The sequence below is a fragment of the Cololabis saira genome, chromosome 4 (genome assembly GCF_033807715.1).
Source record: "Cololabis saira isolate AMF1-May2022 chromosome 4, fColSai1.1, whole genome shotgun sequence".
NCBI classification, from domain to species: Eukaryota; Metazoa; Chordata; class Actinopteri; order Beloniformes; family Belonidae; genus Cololabis; species Cololabis saira.
Genome location: NC_084590.1, coordinates 1,476,989 through 1,497,764, shown reverse-complemented (window position 1 = coordinate 1,497,764; position 20,776 = coordinate 1,476,989). Strand labels below are relative to the sequence as shown.

At 39.9% G+C, this 20,776-nt stretch overlaps 1 protein-coding gene across 1 annotated transcript in view; it reads left to right on the top strand.

Moving 5' to 3' along the window:
• Window positions 1-20,776, top strand: part of zgc:153039 (uncharacterized protein LOC767698 homolog) — a 155,004-nt gene that overhangs the window by 125,129 nt on the left and 9,099 nt on the right. Inside the window, exon 10 of the mRNA XM_061718648.1 lies at window positions 6,511-6,703. Within this exon, the coding sequence (XP_061574632.1) occupies window positions 6,511-6,703 (193 nt within the window). The remainder of the gene's footprint in view (window positions 1-6,510; window positions 6,704-20,776) is intronic.

Here is a 20,776-nt window from a genome sequence, read left to right as displayed (position 1 = left end):
TCTGATGAGATGAAGCAAAGGATCAGATTTGAAAATTGTGGGCAACACTTGTGCTAAGTGATCATGACATAGGGAAATAAAAGAAAAGTTTGAAGCTACCCATGTACTGTTTAACAGTGGGAACAAACAAGGATGGGGCTGAAACATTTGGATGTTTGGCTAACCAGTTTGGATATGACTGAACATAGAAAGTCCATGTGTTTTATTATTCCAGTCCCAAGGAGAAGCTTTTACTCAACAGTCTTGAGTGTTGGTAAACCCATTGGGGAAACCTTTCTCTGTGACTGAAAGAGCTTCTACACTGACTCTGTGTTTCCATGCATCAATAACCCTTTTCTAACTGGAATATTAGCAATAACCCGGTTGCGCACGGCCATGTAAACACCAATAACCCCTTTGAATAACCGGAATTTGCTCATATTCCGGTTTTTAAAAACCCCAATATGACCCCTGGGTTCCTCCTTTTAAAACCTGAATATTGGGTCATGTAAACACCAAACGGAATATCCCCATCAAACGGAACAGGAATCTGTTTTCTGCACATGTTCTTTTCTCAAAGAATCCTGGTCTTTTGAGTCCAGGAAGTTCTTCTAAACACGGAGAAACCAAGACCAGGAGGAGACTAATCACTTCATAAATGTAATAAAGGATATGAACATTTCTGCATTTGTAGACGGTAGAAAGTACCGGGATAGAAGATTTACAAGAAGGTGAGAGAAAAGCTGCATGAAGCAGCATTTGTAGGAACGCCAGACCAGATCAAGCTCCGCTGGAAGACGCTGGAAAAGAAACAAAACCACTTCTACTGGGCTGTTGATTTTCCGCCGTGCTGCTGTTATTGTTGTTGTTTTGAATTTGGATACAGGAAGAAGAAGTGGAAATGACGGGAATTGTGTCATGATGTTCTCCGCGCGTCGCTGGTTTGATCCAGATATCCTGAATGATTAATTACCATGTAAACGGAATATTCCCAATGTTTCAGTAACCGGAATATTAGCAATAACCCCAATTTTGACTGCATGTAAACGTGGTCAGTGTCCGTTCATTTCATCCAATTGTTGGTCAGAAATCCCGTGTTAGTGGATGACTATGCAACCAACTCATTTTAAGCAACCTTGCCAGTATAGTATCATAGCAAAGGATGCTGAAGAAAAATAAAATGGAATTGAGATAACATTTTTTTTCCTGATATGGATCAAATAATAGCATCTGATTGCTAAAAGCCAGTGACGTCTAATTTAACCTTTTAGTAGTCACTGGTGTGTATTAAACAGAAAACAAAGCCGAGTCTAATGGAAATGTCAACTTTAGAGTTTTAGATCATAAATCAAGTTATTGGAAAAAATGACCAGAGTTTTGAGCTCATGAACACAGATGTGCATGATTAATCAATGAAATGTCTCTGCCCTCATGTGAGCTCCAAAATCAGTAGTAGTCATTATTGATATTTTATCAGCGTACAGTGAACTGTTGACCAATATTGCTGCCCCAGCCATTATTTAGACTAAAGTGAAAGATGATGGTGCTGATAATAATTTATTGTCTCAGCCTCGGAAATAACTACAAGATTAAGCTTTTACCTAAGTCTTTGACACTAATAGAATATTTTGGCTGTTTCACTGTACTTGTAGAGCTGCACATGTTTCCCTTTTGTTCTCCACCTCGTGTGCTACGTGTTTTAGTCCATTTCCATCCGTGTTGCTGCTCTTTAATTGCTCATCTGGGTGGTCTCACTCGTACCGTTCTCCACATGCAGCGACACATTGCCACTGCTGTTTGCTTACAATTTGTTGCTTTTATTTCCTCTTAAATCTAAAACTGTGTGCTGATCTGTGCAGAACCCGGCCCGTCATTAGAGTTATACTCTGTAATTACAGCTGGGATGGTTTAATGGTTGTTTATCTGCACAGTTTCAGGTATTTCTGGGAAATGGGGTCAATCACACAATCCCCCCCCAAAATGTGAGCACTTTAATGGAGTGTGTAACTCTCAACGCCGTGGATATCCTACTCACTTCCATTTAAAAACTGGCACACACCGACACGCATGCATGTGGTGAACTCTAAGTGCACTGAATTGAGCTAATTCACTCATTTGTAAACTCTGTGAAGGCCGTCCATAAACACTGAGAGGCTGCAAGAGTAAGCTGCGGTCGCTTATTATCTGTGCAGTGTTTGTTTTAACTGATCGGTCTCTTCATTAACTCCACATTTGTTTCGATGCTGCTATGCATCAAAACCAGTCATGCAGTAGGAGATTATTCTGGAGGTGTGTGTTTGTGTCTGTGTGTCTTAGTGCCCGAAAAAACATGATTATGCTTTATCATCACACACACACAGATCATTTTGAATAATCTTACCTTTTAGAAAATATGTCAGAATAATAATAGTTGAAATTACATTGCTGAGTTATGTGATGATTACAAAGTTTCATTTTAAAACGTTTATGGTTCCAGTCAAAAGCTGAAATGTTGTGCATTCTGCATCCCATCAGAAACATGAGTTTCCAGGTTAAAACTACCAAAAGCATTCTCTAACCAATTTAGACCATTTCACAAATTGTCTAATTCCATCTAATGACCAGTGTTGTGCTAGTTACTGAAAAATAGTAACTAGTTACCGTTACTAGTTACTTTATTAAAAAAGTAACTCAGTTGTTTAGACCAAAAAGTAATGAGTTACTATGAAAAGTAACTATTTAGTTACTTTAAATAAAGACATTATTTTAAATTCTCCCATTAATGCCCTCTAGCCTTCATTTCAGCAGGTACTGTATGGATTTGCATTGTGCATCATGTTCTGCATTCTGATTGGCTAATCAGTCTCCCCGCTTCTTCACTTCCTGTGTCAATAACGTTGGTTGCTTAGCAACAAGCTGAGAACGGCCAATGAGCTTCAGCAGCAGCTCAAGAACCTTTGATGAATCAGTCATTACAGTCTCAGATATAATCCATGGTGGCATGTCGGTTTAGAAGAATCTTTTTGCCCAGAAGAAAAAACAGCGACAAAATGACCCATAACTATTTTCTTCTCTGGAAAAAACACCCCTGCACCGATGGCTTTAGGAGAAAAAGACGCTACAGAGTCGGGATGCAGCAGCATCAGAAGAGCAGTGGAATACGTGCGAGGCGGTGCTGATCTCCACAATTTGAAGCCTTTTTAATTGTAAAAAGAATTTCACTTACCACGGGTTCTTTTTGGAACGAAACCGCTGCGAAAAACCAGGGATTACTGTAATGACAATATCTCCACGTTGCGAAACTGGCCGTCTCTCGGCTCTCCATGACCGCGGTGAAGTTAGTTTTATGTTGGATATTCGACAGACGTTCGCTCTGGGGGCATTTCTGTCCAATATCCAACGTAAAACTAACTTCACTGTGGTCTCGCCATGACCGTCATGTTTTTGAACGCACACACATCCACACTACATTTCCTCTGGTCTCTGCGTGCGGAGAAAAAAGGCTTCACTGTAGCCAGAAATAACGGAGTAACGCACCTTTGGTAACGGTAACTGCGTTACTGAATTTAAGAAGTAAGGCGTTAGAGTATTAGTTACCGCAAAACTAACGGCGTTACTATAACGCGTTACTAAATAACGCGTTAGTCCCAACACTGCTAATGAGTGATGACGATTTACTCTGAGTGATGATTTAAATGTATTTTTTTCATTGGGGTTTATTGTTTTATAGTTTTTTTTGTTTTTTATCCCCTCCTAGATCAGTGACAAGACTGTTGCTGTAAATATGCTCCACTAAAACAACCGGGATATGTTTCTAATGAATGTTCTTTTTTGGTTAAATAAGTGAAGGGAAACATTACTTGTTTATTGAACTCTAATTATTAATTATTATTATTATTATTATTATTGAACTTTAATTTCCAGTTATTAAATATTTCAAACAATTGAAATCTAGTCTAGTGCCCTTATTACGGCACTAGCACCTACTAGCACCTACTCAGCCAACAGTAAAGACAACACTAAAGATGTAGAACCTGGAGGAGATGATAGAGGTGCTGCTGGGTCTGTGGCTTGTTTTTGATATCAGGTTAAAAAATGAGAGTGAGAGAAGATTCAAGCTGCGACGCTTTTAAAATGTTGTTAGTTTGTCTCTGCTGCTGCTGAAAAGTCAGCTGGAGCCGTGAGCAGCTATGAAGAGACAGAGTTCCTGGTAGATCTGGTCGTTCCTTATCTCCGTCTAGATCTTTTTAATTCTCTCCTCAGCACCAGGTTTATGAACATCTGACCCTCAGAGTTGGATCAGAAACAGACTTTTGCTGCCGTTGCTGGTTGAATAAAATGAACCAGAATCCGTCAGAGCTGATCTTTTGCTGATGTCACATTGGTCAAGGTTACATGATGTTTTTTAATTCGGAATTAATTATTCTGAATTAAATAATTCTGAATCAAACAATTTTCCTTGGAGTTTACATGGAAATAGTAATTCTGAATTGAGGTTTACATGGAAAACATGTTTGATGGTCTTTCTCCAATTCCTCTCCAGGTCTGGGGGTTGGGAAGGTTCTGATTGGATAGGGGGGGGACCGGAAGTTAAACTACAGGAAGAAAAACTAACTTAGCCGCTACAACTTTGAAAAGCTCACAAGCGTGTTCATGTTCTTTTAATTATTTCCAGGTCCTCCAAGTTATTTATTAGATAAATGGTCTCTGCTCTTGACCAGCGTTTACTGCTGCTGCATCTTGAAACTTTGTTTGGAAAACCAGCCCAGTGGAATATAAGATCATGGAGACAGACGGGCGAGGGAACGAGCAGAAAGAAAGACCGGAATTAATTTAAAGAGGAATGAGTGTATACATGATCTGGAATTATTCTATTCGGATTTAAATCGAAATAAACCAGCCACTTACTTCGGAATTAAGTTTAATTCAGAATGGCCATTTTCATTCTGAATTAGGTGTTTACATGGTCATTTTTACTCATTTTAAATCAGATTTAATTTTAATTCTGAATTAAAGAGGAATTAAACTTCCCATGTAAACGCACTCCTCCTGACTCAGACGTCTGACTCCAACCCCCCCCCGACCAATCGGTGGCCTGGAGTGTGATGTCAGATACAGCCGGGCTGAATCGGTACTAGCGGGAAATCGCCAGACACGCCCCCTGAAACTTTTTCTGCAGTATTTCCAGTTCATATTTCTTATTTTGTGTCATCTTCTGAAAGACCCACATTGCATTTTCTGTGGTGAAGCTGTTGAAGTTGTTCAGTTGTTTGTGTGTTCAGGTTAAATGTCTACACATGCAGTATTATGTTTTTAAGGTAAGTTGCAGCACCCAGCGCACACAACGGGGAAGCTAACAGAATAAATGAAAGATACAGAAATATTTGACATGGTCAATAATTAATATGCTGATTATCGGTTCTGATTTTCAGTTTCCATCAATTTTTTATTATTTTCCCACCTCTAACATGTTTAAAATAGGTAAATTTAAATTCATGGATGGAAAGATATTCAGTCTAAAACACACAAACACGTTCTGTTTAGATCAAATTTGAAACCTTTTCTTAATAATGATGGGAAAATCTGAGAGGCCAAGAACTGGTACAATTTGGCGCTGTACTAATAAAATTCATATGATTCAATTAAACAGAAACCTCTGGATTAACCAGTGATTTAAAGAGACATTTTTAAAGTGCAGTTTTTGTCTCCAGTATTCTGAGGTTCTGAAAGTTTTTCTCTTGTGCTCCTGCTTGAAAAACACGTACAGAGAATGAAAGTTATTAACTAATAGCAAATTAGTGTGCACATGAGAAACACTAAAACTAATTAAGGCACAAAAGACACAAATATCCTCTGGGATATTAATACTGAGTTTATGCACTGGGATTATGGTAGAATGAATATATTAAATCTGAAATATCAGAGGTTGGCATTTCTTTTCTTTTTTAAGGTTTATTTGTACAGCACAATTCAACACAAGGTAATTCAAAGTGCTTTACATCAACATTAAAAGCAGCCAGACACATTTAAAATCTAAATAAAAAATAAAATGAAATAAAATGATAAGAAAAGAGGTAAAATAATAGAAAACACAAGTTGTTAAAAACTAAAAAGCAGTAGAGTACAGCAGGTACACATTCTTACAATGGCAACAATTATGTTTCTATACGGTCAAAACGTACAAAGACCGGGTCAAATACAGTATTACAAAGTAATCTGTGCCGATTCGTGCAGTGAATTAAACCAATTTGACAATTCTACTTCACAATGCCTGCATTCAGGGCTTATCCATAACTTTGCACGGTTTTCAAAAAGTATTGAATTTAAGAGTGCGCTTAAATAACAAATAAAATGAAATAAAATGATAAGAACAGAGGTAAAATAATAAAAAGCACAAGTTTATAGGGAACTAACAGATCCAGCATGGATTTTGGTCCAAGACCATTCAGTGCTTTGTAGACCAGCAGTAAGATTTTAAGTTCACATCTTCCATTGTTTTCCTGCAACTTCTCTGCAACATGAACTTCTCCAACCCTGGTGTTTTCCCCTCAGGCCCACCTTCCGGTACTTCACCTGGCACACGTGCGTCCTGGGCATCATCGGCTGTGCCATCATGATGTTCCTGATCAACGCCATCTACGCGTCGGCCAGCATCGCCTTCATGCTGCTGCTGCTGCTGCTGATCCACTACCTGAGCCCCACCTCCAGCTGGGGATACATCAGCCAGGCTCTCATCTTCCACCAGGTCTGACACTCTCTATACTGCCCTGTCATTACTATAGCAACTAAAACCTCATCCCCTCTGCTTTACAAGAGCCCGCACCCTCTGCCAAGCAATCGCTCTATCAGGTTTATAGAGATACACACACAGATCTCCGCTGCCTCCCCCTCAACCCAATCCTTTAGGATTTATCAGATAAACACACATTCTCCATCTCTTTTTTTTTTTTTTTTTTTACCTTCCATACCCATTACACCTTGTCATTACTCCAGCGGCTATCTATCAGGTTTATATCAGGCATTACAGACACTAAAACACACACACACACACACACACACACACACACACACACACACACACACACACACACACACACACACACACACACACACACACACAAACACAGTTATATCTGAATTATTTTCCTCTGCAAAGCTCTACACATTTATGGCACACAGAGCTTAACATCACTCAGCTCTCAATGTCTTTTGGATGCTGAGCCTGTTGTTCTCAAGGAGAGGGTCACTGTTGCTAGGGGCGGTTGCCGGGGGGCCCTGGGCCGAGAGGAGCCTCTGCCAAGGCTGCAGACGGGTTGTTGGCACGGAGACCAGATCTGGCTCAGTTCATCAGTAGCTTGTCACAAGGTGGAACATTATTACAACCACTTAACTTATTGCACTTCACCAGTTATCCAGTGTTGCTCATCTCGTCTTCCCCTGCAGTTTATCTCACCCTGAGACGGCGAAGACAACAGTGAGACACCCCCCCCCCCACAAAAAAAATAATAGTTCACAGATCCACCAACAAGCTGGTGACGGAGTAGGAATGAAGTAAACACTTATCAAGTCCTATCCCTGAATCTTACATCCATTCTACATCTTACATTCTTACATATAACAAGACGAGTTTCAATAACTGTTCAATACAGTGATATAATACTCAATTATATGTATATACAGGACTGTCTCAGAAAACTATAATATTGTGATAAAGTTCTTTATTTTCTGTAATGCAATTAAAAAAACAAAAATGTCATACATTCTGGATTCATTACAAATCAACTGAAATATAGCAAGCCTTTTATTATTTTAATAATGCTGATTATGGTTTACAGTTTAAGATTAAGATTCCCAGAATATTCTAATTTTTTGAGATAGGATATTTGAGTTTTCTTAAGCTGTAAGCCATGATCAGCAATATTAAAATAATAAAATGCTTGCAATATTTCAGTTGATTTGTAATGAATCCAGAATGTATGACATTATTTTTGTAATTGCATTACAGAAAATCACAATATTCTAATTTTCTGAGACAGTCCTGTATCTAAATATAGTCAAAAGCAAATCAGGGCAAAAAAAAACAAAACAAACGCCCAGCATTTAGTTGTGCTACTATGTATCTATGTAATAATAGAAGTAATTATAAGGCATAGTATTACATTATCATTACTTTACCATAATACTACAATATAATAGAGAACAATAGACAGCAATGGTATAACAATATACTTGAATAACTATATAAGAGTAGATATGCTATATATACACTGGTTTATATATTTACCTCCAATTCTATACATAAAAATCTAATCATATATTCTGGACTGCTGTCCGTCTGATTGTCAGTCAGTTTTTTTTTTTTTACATTTTCATAGTTCACCTTTTCATCATCTGACTGTCCAGTGATGACTAGGCAAAGATTCAACCAATATTTTTCCCATTTGTGTTGTTTGATTACATTACTGTTATTTAAAATTGTGACAGGGCTGGCCAATATCACTTTAAAAGTATCTCTGCATTTTTAGGTCTGGAATCTTATTGCCACCAAGCGTTTACGTATGTTTGTGTAAATAAACACATCAAGTAACTTTTGGCAGATATGCATGATTGACTCACCAAAATAAAGTACCTGTAGATGTAAATAAGTCTTTTGCAGGCCTCAGGAAGAATGATGAGCCAAGAAATACGAATTCACTTTAACATTTATCTCTTTTTCATTTTCATTCATCTCATTTTAATGGTTGTTTAAACCAAATACCAGTGAAACAAAACAACATTTCCCCAGGAACAGGATGTAAGTCGCTTTGGATAAAAGCATCTGCTAAATGACTAGTAGTAGTAGTGGTGATGGTGATGGTGGTGGTGGTGGGGGTGGTAGTAGTAGGACCAAGGTGCAAACACACAAGAACACATTAAACAAGTAACATTGCAGGATAAAGTTCATGTGTGTCCACATGTCACAGTATAGAACTTAAGCACAATCACAAGAAATATTTAGCAATTAATAAGACACTCCATCGCTGAGCTGAACATGTTTTTGCAGCAATCTGTAAAGATCTAACCACACAGGCCACCACCCCGCCACGTCTCTGACAGAAAGTGAGCCCATCCGGGTGTGATTTGATTTTTAATTTGATGCGCAGCAGCGTTTGTTGTTGCTAGACATGGACATGGTTTGCTCTGCTTTAAACAGGTACTGGGAGATAGAAACAGCACCGGCTGGAGTCGGAGAATCCGCTACTGCGGCACCACTTTACTAGTTACAAGCCATGAAATACAGTCAAGTACAAAATGTCATGAAGTGGATTTTTTTGTTTTGTCGGGGTATCAGAACTTAAAAAAGATAATCCAGTTGTAGTGAATTGGAAAAATTTTGAAAAAAAAAATCCTCAGGAGAATAACAGAATACTTTTTCAATTTCATTTTTCACTACATAACAATAAGCCATGTGAGAATCACGTGACCAATACTTAATATCCCCTTAATGCTTCCATGCTGGTTTTAGAGAAACCGTAGCTCCTACACATCAGTCTAGAAACCAATCTCGACTATTTTGATTTTTATTGTTCTACCGTAAGAACAAGTTTATTGTTTGTTTATCGGATGGATCCCCATTGGCTGCCCCCTTAGCCACCACTAATCTTCCTGGGGTCCATAAAGTACATCAAATATTACGTAGATGATAACATCTAAGACATAAGCATAACTACACTTATAATAAAAATAACAACAACAATTAAAGCTGCAAGCAGCGATGAACGGGCCCTCGCACTCACGGCCACCGCCCCCCATAAGCATATCAGAAATGACACCACCCACGACTTCCTATGTCAAACCATTCAAAAGATATAGCAGAAAAAAGGGACAACCAATCAGAAGAAGGGGCGGGGCTAATTCAGGCCAATGAAGGTCAAGGACTCCATAAAGAATCTGATGACACCACCCACGACTCTCTATGTCAAACCATTCAAAAGTTATAGCAGAAAATCGGGACAACCAATCAGAAGAAGGGGCTAATTCAGGCCAATGAAGGTCAAGGACTCCATACAGAATCTGATGACACCACCCACGACTCTCTATGTCAAACCATTCAAAAGTTATAGCAGAAAATCGGGACAACCAATCAGAAGAAGGGACGGGGCTAATTTTCACCAATTATGGTCAAGGACTCAATACCTAGTCCCATGACACCACCCACAACTCTTTATGTCAAACCATTCAAAACTTATGGCAGAGAAAAGTATTCTAGGGGGCGCTGTTGAGCCGTTAGGCCACGCCCATTAATACAAACCATGAAATATCAAATTTATCGCCAGGTCTGCCTTGCATGCAAAATTTGGTGACTTTTGGGGAACTATCAAATATGGACCAATCAGATGAAGGGGACCACGCTTTTTGGCGTCTAGCGTCGCCACGGTAACACTTTTGAAAGAGAAAAGTAATGCGTGTAGTCGCAGGAGGGAGACGCACATTTTGATGTATAACACACCTGGGTGCACGTTACGGTTCGGGCCGTATTAATTCTCGAAGGAATGGCTCATATTGCTCCAAAATTACGCGATTTAATTCAGAATGTTCAAAATGGCCGACTTCCTGTTCGGTTTCGGCCATGGCGCCAAGAGACTTTTCTTTAAGTTGTGACATGATACAGGTGTGTACCGATTTTCGTTCATGTACGTCAAACCGTATTATGGGGCTTGAGGCGCAAAGTTTTTTCTGTCTGAACCAACCAGATGAAGGGTGGGCGCGCTTTTTGGCGTCTAGCGTCGCCACGGTAACGCTTTTGAAAGAGAAAAGTAATGCGTGTTGTCGCAGGATGGAGACGCACATTTTGATGTATAACACACTTGGGGGCACGTTACGGTTCCGGCCGTATTAACTGCCGAAGGAATGGCATAAATTGCGCCAAAGTGACACGATTAATTCAAAATGGCTGACTTCCTGTTCGGTTTCGGCCATGTCGCCAAGAGACTTTTCTTTAAGTTGCGACATGATACAGGTGTGTACCGATTTTCGTCCAAGTACGTCAAACCGTATTGTGGGGCTTGAGGCACAAAGTTTTCTAGGGGGCGCTGTTGAGCCATTAGGCCACGACCATTAATGCAAATCATTAAATATCAAATTTTTAGCCAGGCCTGGCTTGCGTGCAAAGTTTGGTGACTTTTGGGGCGCGTTTAGGGGGGCAAAAAGGCCCCCTTTTCGTCGGAAAAATAATAAAAAAAAAAAATATGATCATGATCTGATATGATCATATCATAAAAATATGGTCTGCAGCATTAGGTCTGCCTTAAGTCATTTTTTAAAAGTTAGTTTTTTTTGTGAGCCAGATATGTGAGGAGGTAAAGAGTTCCAGGACATTATTGAACGACAGATAACTGAGTGTTTGAGTAGATTAGTTCTCAGAGTTGGAGGTATCAGGCATTTCTGGTGTAATGGTTATGTCTGTCTCTATGTTCAACCAACTAATTGGTTGAAAAAATAGCGAGGTGTCTGATTGAATATGATGTTTCTAAAAAACATCAGGATGTTGGAGCTTATAGGCTAGTGACAAACTGTCAAAAAGGGCTTTAGTTTTCGAGATACCCCTACCCGGGGTAGAACAAAACCTAACAATGTTTTTCCTCATCTCTAAGGTGTCCCATATATGAAATGGATTCTTAGGTTCAAATATTTTACTGCAAACATTGTTAAATTGATACATATTGTTATGCACCCCAAACCTAAAAAAGAACCAAAATACAGCCTGGCCGTATGGGAGTTAAGATATATAAACTCATGTAGATTAATAACAGAAGCTCTGACAGCTTTGAAACTTGACATAATTGTGGTCAGGAAGTTGCTTTACCTATTAGAAAAACCTGGATGTGAATATCTTGATGTATGTTACATATAAAGACCTTTTAACACTTGCCTAAAATAAGCAGACATGCGAAAAAAGAATATCTATGCAGAATGTTCTCATTTACATTATAGTTGCCTGGCCAGGAATTGTCATAGAAACACATATCATGGCTTGTTGTAAAGATGGGGTTGTGCTGAATCCAGTGATACCCAATATGTTAAGATACCATGCATAGGCAGTGTGCTACATCAATCAATGTATGAGGTGTCCCAAATTAAAGAAAATGAAAGATTGACATAATCAAGCCTCCACAGCTGACCAATTCAATATTGCTGCAAACTAAGCAGGTAACTTGCAGATATATATGATGCATTAAATTCATTATACACTCTTATGACACCTTTTATCCATACTTGAGATAACACTTTAATTATGGATACATGTACTGTCATATATAATGGCTTGTTGGAATCTGTGGTTATGCTGAATCCAGCAATACCAAATATGTAAATAGCATGCATAATCATCAATCACTAAATATAAAACTGTCCCAAATAAAGGAATATGCTTTGCAATATATATGCATTGCTATGCAATGCAACATATTCTGTACTGTACTGTACTATACTGTACTGTGTGACATCACCGGGGGATGGGTCTAGCTAATGCTTACGGCTCAGCAATAACACACACAGGAGACAAGGTGACAGGATTGCAGTTTGGCCTTAATGATCATTTTAATAAAACTATAACTAAACTTCACACAGTACAAATAAAATTACCCTCTCAAATTAAACAAATGTTCATCAAACAAAACACTCTGAGGAGGAATGAGCCCTCTCCTCACGCTGAACTCCCCAGCTCTTTGGCTGGTGTTTTTCATGGGCTGCTTTTGGTAGCCATCACTGTCACTCATCCACATTATCATCAGTGACAAAGTGGGTCATATTTGGGCAGTCTTGGAAAGAGCAAGAGCAAAACTCAGTGCAAGTCAAGCCCACTGAAAGACACTGGCATTTGTTGGTATTATTGCAGTTTCCATCTTTACAGTACAGGTGGTTGATGTCTCAAACCTCTTTAGGTGCTGGTGCATTCTGGCACATGACAGGTTCAATGGACCCATCTTGTCTGAGCCTCCATCCTCTACCAACTGTGTTCCAGAGAAGAGGCTTGGCCAGGTGGCTGTTACGCCACACTGCTGTTTGATATAAGGCTCTTAATACGTGTTGCAGGAAGGCATCTTCTGTTGGGGGTAGATTTGCTGCTGAAGAATCGGTGGTAGATGCCAGTATGTACCTCACCTCATCTAGGTTGGTGCAAGGACGGCCATTCTCCTTTTTCTTTTGGCCATACAGGAGGAGGGCATACTTTCTTGCCGCAGGCAAAGCTTCCTCTAGGCTTCCAGACAGTCCAAACTTGGCCATTTCCTTTAATTCAGTCAGATGGGTCTTCAGTCTTGTGAAGGCAGTGGTCTTCCCAATTCTGTACAAGCTGCTTGTGGTATCACAACCTGTGAGGGCGTGGCATGCTGGTAAAAACTCACAAAGAGCTGCTCCAAGACTCTGAGCGATTGAACAAACTGGGACAAATCTTTCCTTTAGACCATATCCAGAGTGCATGAACATTTCTGAGGATCCAAACATCCCTTTGCTTGAATAGTACACAAGCAAAACCAGTACATCTGTATCATCACATTTGACAATGAGACGAGATTGTGACTTTGCAAGGTGTATTGCATGTAACACCAGTCTTGTGTCAGCCTCGTCCTGGTCACTGTAAAGATCTGTCAAGCAGTCAACACCTGATTTGCTAACCCTCTTGACCTCCTCACCATTTTCAAAGCCACCTACCAATATATCTCATCGATGGTATGGCTCCAAACTACAAGAAATACCTGAGGATCAGTGGGAACAAGGCTGCTCTATTTAGCTTTGTCAGCAATTACATCACTAGTACTGGGCCACAGGGAATCTTTTCAGAGAACACAGTCATATTGGTAGGTGGCTTTGAAAATGGTGAGGAGGTCAAGAGGGTTAGCAAATCAGGTGTTGACTGCTTGACAGATCTTTACAGTGACCAGGACGAGGCTGACACAAGACTGGTGTTACATGCAATACACCTTGCAAAGTCACAATCTCGTCTCATTGTCAAATGTGATGATACAGATGTACTGGTTTTGCTTGTGTACTATTCAAGCAAAGGGATGTTTGGATCCTCAGAAATGTTCATGCACTCTGGATATGGTCTAAAGGAAAGATTTGTCCCAGTTTGTTCAATCGCTCAGAGTCTTGGAGCAGCTCTTTGTGAGTTTTTACCAGCATGCCACGCCCTCACAGGTTGTGATACCACAAGCAGCTTGTACAGAATTGGGAAGACCACTGCCTTCACAAGACTGAAGACCCATCTGACTGAATTAAAGGAAATGGCCAAGTTTGGACTGTCTGGAAGCCTAGAGGAAGCTTTGCCTGCGGCAAGAAAGTATGCCCTCCTCCTGTATGGCCAAAAGAAAAAGGAGAATGGCCGTCCTTGCACCAACCTAGATGAGGTGAGGTACATACTGGCATCTACCACCGATTCTTCAGCAGCAAATCTACCCCCAACAGAAGATGCCTTCCTGCAACACGTATTAAGAGCCTTATATCAAACAGCAGTGTGGCGTAACAGCCACCTGGCCAAGCCTCTTCTCTGGAACACAGTTGGTAGAGGATGGAGGCTCAGACAAGATGGGTCCATTGAACCTGTCATGTGCCAGAATGCACCAGCACCTAAAGAGGTTTGAGACATCAACCACCTGTACTGTAAAGATGGAAACTGCAATAATACCAACAAATGCCAGTGTTTTTCAGTGGGCTTGACTTGCACTGAGTTTTGCTCTTGCTCTTTCCAAGACTGCCCAAATATGACCCACTTTGTCACTGATGATAATGTGGATGAGTGACAGTGATGGCTACCAAAAGCAGCCCATGAAAAACACCAGCCAAAGAGCTGGGGAGTTCAGCGTGAGGAGAGGGCTCATTCCTCCTCAGAGTGTTTTGTTTGATGAACATTTGTTTAATTTGAGAGGGTAATTTTATTTGTACTGTGTGAAGTTTAGTTATAGTTTTATTAAAATGATCATTAAGGCCAAACTGCAATCCTGTCACCTTGTCTCCTGTGTGTGTTATTGCTGAGCCGTAAGCATTAGCTAGACCCATCCCCCGGTGATGTCACACAGTACAGTATAGTACAGTACAGTACAGAATATGTTGCATTGCATAGCAATGCATATATATTGCAAAGCATATTCCTTTATTTGGGACAGTTTTATATTTAGTGATTGATGATTATGCATGCTATTTACATATTTGGTATTGCTGGATTCAGCATAACCACAGATTCCAACAAGCCATTATATATGACAGTACATGTATCCATAATTAAAGTGTTATCTCAAGTATGGATAAAAGGTGTCATAAGAGTGTATAATGAATTTAATGCATCATATATATCTGCAAGTTACCTGCTTAGTTTGCAGCAATATTGAATTGGTCAGCTGTGGAGGCTTGATTATGTCAATCTTTCATTTTCTTTAATTTGGGACACCTCATACATTGATTGATGTAGCACACTGCCTATGCATGGTATCTTAACATATTGGGTATCACTGGATTCAGCACAACCCCATCTTTACAACAAGCCATGATATGTGTTTCTATGACAATTCCTGGTCAGGCAACTATAATGTAAATGAGAACATTCTGCATAGATATTCTTTTTTCGCATGTCTGCTTATTTTAGGCAAGTGTTAAAAGGTCTTTATATGTAACATACATCAAGATATTCACATCCAGGTTTTTCTAATAGGTAAAGCAACTTCCTGACCACAATTATGTCAAGTTTCAAAGCTGTCAGAGCTTCTGTTATTAATCTACATGAGTTTATATATCTTAACTCCCATACGGCCAGGCTGTATTTTGGTTCTTTTTTAGGTTTGGGGTGCATAACAATATGTATCAATTTAACAATGTTTGCAGTAAAATATTTGAACCTAAGAATCCATTTCATATATGGGACACCTTAGAGATGAGGAAAAACATTGTTAGGTTTTGTTCTACCCCGGGTAGGGGTATGTCAAATTTTTTGGGGCATTGTCACTAGCCTATTAGTTTAACTTCAACTGTGAAGCAGGAAAGTCGGGAGCAGATCAGCTACTGTATATTTGAACGTGTTGAGCAGTGAAGTGCCAGTCTAGCCGCTCTGTTTTCAACCAGTTGCAATTTATGTATTTCTTTCTTTGCTGCTGCAGACCATATAACGGAGCAGTATTCACAAGTGAACAATATTAAAGACAACTGCCAATTTCCCCAGCAAATATACCCACGGTCAGTCCCAACAGGGCTCACTGAATGTGTTAAAGGTCTGTGACAGTATTATGACCGCATATTAGGAAGAGACTTAACAAGTTGAGACTATGATTTAAGCACCAAGGTATTTGGTGCTCTTGGCAGAAAGGATGCCAGTAGAAAGCCTGTTTTGTGTAAAAGGAACATGGAAGCACGATTGAGGTTTGCAAAACTGCATCTGAACAAACCCTAAGACTACTAGAACAATATGCTATAGGTAGATGAGACTAAGGTGGGTTAGTTTGGCCTTAATGTTTTTAGAGAAAATTATTGGATTAAAAGTGGATACTTTAATGATTGTTGTCATATTTGTTCAACATAATTGCCAACCGTTAACTAATTTGAATCGATACTTTCTGCTCTTATATACAAATGATAAACAATCTACATTTTTAATACAGCATGTCACCCTTTTAACCTTTACTTGGATTGGATTAGTTAATCTTTAAAGTCCCCTAGGGACGTTTTGAGTTCATAACAGTAGTCAGCAGAAATATACTCTCAATCACATAAAACCATTAAATGATAAGCAGGGACATAAAAACAGATTCCCAACAACATAATATACATAAGTAAATCTTTAATATAGTCTCATGAAATCTATAATTTATACATATGCATGCTGACCTATGGTTTAAGCAACCGACAGCTGATGGAACAAATTTCCATTATATGGCTGGTTTAAGAAAAGTATATCTCCTGTGTGAGGTTTAGGAGGCATAACGTTGACTGTTGTGGATGATTAATGTCTGTGAAAATGAACTCTGCCCTCTAAAGGGCTGATCTCATACATCTCATACGTATGTGCTCAATGTTGCCGACTTTAGTGCCTGTGTTTTCTGACAGAGAAGAACCATTTTTTTCAAACATGTTTTAGTTTGTTGTGCTGAAATGACCAAATCAGCGAATCATTGCAAAAGTTAAAAATCAACTAAAATAATTTAAGAAGTGGTCGTTAACATGATACCCATCAACTGACACAAGTAAAACAGCCTGTGAAGATCAGTGTTATCACCAGAAGTCAATTTTTCATCCTAGATGGTGTCCAAATACTTGTACTCTGCATTTTCATTCTCCACATCTGTGCCACTGATGACGTTAACATGGAAGTCAACAGTGGGTGCGTTTACATGGGAAGTTTAATTCCTCTTTAATTCAGGATTAAAATTAAATCCGATTTAAAATTATTAAAAATGACCATATAAACACCTAATTCCGAATGAAAATGGCCATTCCGGACTTTTCTCCATGTTGCAGCATCCTTTGCCGGACACCGGAACCTGCAGGTGGTCGTGGGTGGCTTGTAGCTTGCATTACGGAGCACAAGTCTTTCCCCGACCCTGCACCCCAACCTGGGACTTGCTGATTGGGCCGGAGCTTCGGGAGCTGCGGGAGCTGCGTGCTGGCCTGCGGTCCCCACCCCCGGTCATCCCGTTGCTGCTTCCACCTGCCTGCGGTCCCCACCCCTGGTCATCCCGTGGCTGCTTCCACCTGCCTGCTGTGCTGTTGCCGTCCCTGACCCACCAGTCTGGCCCTCGGCAGGAGGGTCCCCCCTGATGAGCCTGGTCCTGCTCAAGGTTTCTTCCCTCCTAAAGGGGAGTTTTTCTTGCCACTGTTTGGCTCAAGGTTTTTCTCCCACTAGGGGAGTTTTTACCTGCCATTGTTTATGTAATAACTGCTCGGGGGTCATGTTCTGGGTATGGGTCTCTGTAAAGCGTCTAGAGACAACTCTGTTGTATTAGACGCTATATAAATAAAATTGAATTGAATTGAATTAAACGTAATTCTGAAGTAAGTGGCTGGTTTATTCTGATTTTAAATCTGAATAGAATAATTTCACGATCATGTATCCACTCATTCCTCTTTAAATGAATTCTGGTCTTTCTTTCTGCTCGTTCCCTCGCCCGTCTGTCTCCATGACGCTTATATTCCACTGGACTTGTTTTCCAAACAAAGTTTCAAGATGGCAGAACGCAGTAAACGCTGGTCAAGAGCAGAGACCATTTATTTAATAAATAAAAAATAATTAAAAGAACAGATGGAAACAGGAAACGTACAAATTGTGAGCTTTTCAAAGTTGTAGCGACTAAGTTTGTTGTTCTTCCGGTAGTTTAACTTTCGGTCCGCCCCCCTATCCAATCAGAACCTTCCCAACCCCCAGACCTTAAAGTGGACCTATTGTGAAAAACAGGTTTTCTCTTGCTTTAACATATATAAAGTGGTCTCCCCTCAGCCTGCCAACTCAGAGAAGGAGGAAAGCAACCAGATTCTGCAGTGTCTGTACAGCCGCCTGGATGAGCCGTCCAGTGTGATGTGGATCTACGAGCCAATAAGATTCTGATCCTGTCGTTACGGAACGACGGGAGTGATTTACATAGTTTGGCCTCCGATGCGTGAAACCACGCCACAACTAACTCCGCCGGTCGGAGCTTCCAACATTTTTTCGTAGCGGTGTATGGCGTCATTCAGGCAGCCAATCAGCACAGAGCCTCATTATCATAGCCCCGCCCACTCAGAATCCCTCATAGATAATGAGGTTAGAGACTGGGAAGATAAAGACATGGCCCAGAGGTTGAATTTCTAATTTATTTAGCAAAAACAATCAAAAGCTTGTTTTTAAGACATTCAAGGCCTGTTTAAAATAGGTAATAGATGCCATAATAGGTCTCCTTTTAAGCGGAATTGGATAAAGCCAATCAAACGTGTTTTACATGTAAACCTCAATTCGGAATTAGTATTGCCACGTAAACTCTAAGTAAAATAGTTTAATTCGGAATTATTTAATTCAGAAGAATTAATTCCGAATTAAAAAACATCATGTAACCATGGCCAGTGTATTCTTTGTGTCGTTGATTGTAACGATGAATCTTTATGTAAGTAAATGATTCACTACTTAGCCATAACCCATCTAGTATTGTGCAGAAGACTGACAGTCACAAGCACTTGTAACCAGGCATTCATGTTAAATTTGCATTGTTCTCATTTAGAGGCCGCTGTTCCCCTTTGAAAATGCACACAGACTGAACACCATTGTATTCACGCAGCACTCCAGCTTAGAGTCGTCTGGTGTCTTTTCAGTGTCAAGAACAGTTAACAAGAGTGTATTCCACCATGCTGCCTCACCTTTGCACACTGATGTCATTCAATTCAATTCAATTTTATTTATATAGCGTCTAATACAACAGATGTTGTCTGTAGACGCTTTCCAGAGATCCAGAACATGAACATAAACATAAACATAAACCCCCCGAGCAATTATTACATAAACAATGGCAGGTAAAAACTCCCCTAGTGGGAGTGGGATCTCATCATCCCTTAGTTTTTCTTCTTGAACCAGAACTGACTTTCTTGGGCCAGAAAGTCAGCAAACATATAGCAGACATGCACACAGACAGGTGGAAACAAGCAGTGGGATGATCAGAGGGGGGGCTGCAGGTCAGCACACAGCTCCTGAAGCTGGACAAAAATGATGGCTATGAAATGCTTATAATAAATAAAAAATGGAAGAGGAGAAGGGAAGAAGGGTGAGAGGCACCGCCCAGTGGATCATGTCGGACCCCCTGCAGCATAAGCCTATAGCAGCATATCTAACACGAAGCTGTTTGAGACTAACTATTATAGTCTAGTTCTATAGCTGCAGCTATGACTACTGACAGGTTTACTAACACTAACTAAAGGTTTACTAACACTAACTAAAGTTTACTTACACTAACTACAGGTTTACTAACACTAACTAATAGAGGTTTACTAACACTAACTAGAGGTTTACTAACACTAACTAGAGGTTTACTAACACTAACTAGAGGTTTACTAAACACTAACTATAGGCTTTACTAAACAGAAAGGTTTTAAGTTTAGTTTTAAAGGTGGAGGTGGTGTCAGCCTCCTTAACCCAGATTGGAAGTTGGTTCCATAGTAATGGTGCCTGATAGCAGAACACCCGCCCTCCAAATCTACATTTAGATACTCTAGGAACTACGAGTAAACCTGCACTCCGAGAACGGAGAGCTCTGCCAGGAACATAAGGCACTATCAGGTCTTGCAAATATCGCGGAGCTAATATAATGAAATAATGTTGAATTGGATTCTGAGTTTTACAGGTAGCCAATGGAGCGACGCTAACACTGGAGAGACGTGGTCTCTCCTGCTGATTCCTGTCAGCACTCGTGCTGCCGCATTTTGGATCAGCTGGAGCCTATTCAGCAAATTACTTGGACGTCCTGCTAATAACAAATTACAGTAATCTAGTCTAGAAGATACAAAGGCATGAACTAGTTTTTCCACATCACTCTGCGAGAGGATTTTCCTAATCTTTGTGATATTATGGAGATGGAAAAATGGTTTTAAAGTCAAATCCTGATTGAAAACAACCCCAAGGTTTCTCACAGTTGCACTGGAAGCCATCGCAACACCATCTAATCCCTTCCTACGATGCTTTGGACCAAAAATGATAACCTCGGTTTTATCTGAATTTAGAAGCAAAAAATTTCCGGACAAAAAACTAGCGGACATTCAGTCCTTGATACTTATGAGTGATGAGTGAAGAAAAAGACAAATGGGGGCAAAAATTGCTGATTGTATCTGGTGAAGAGGG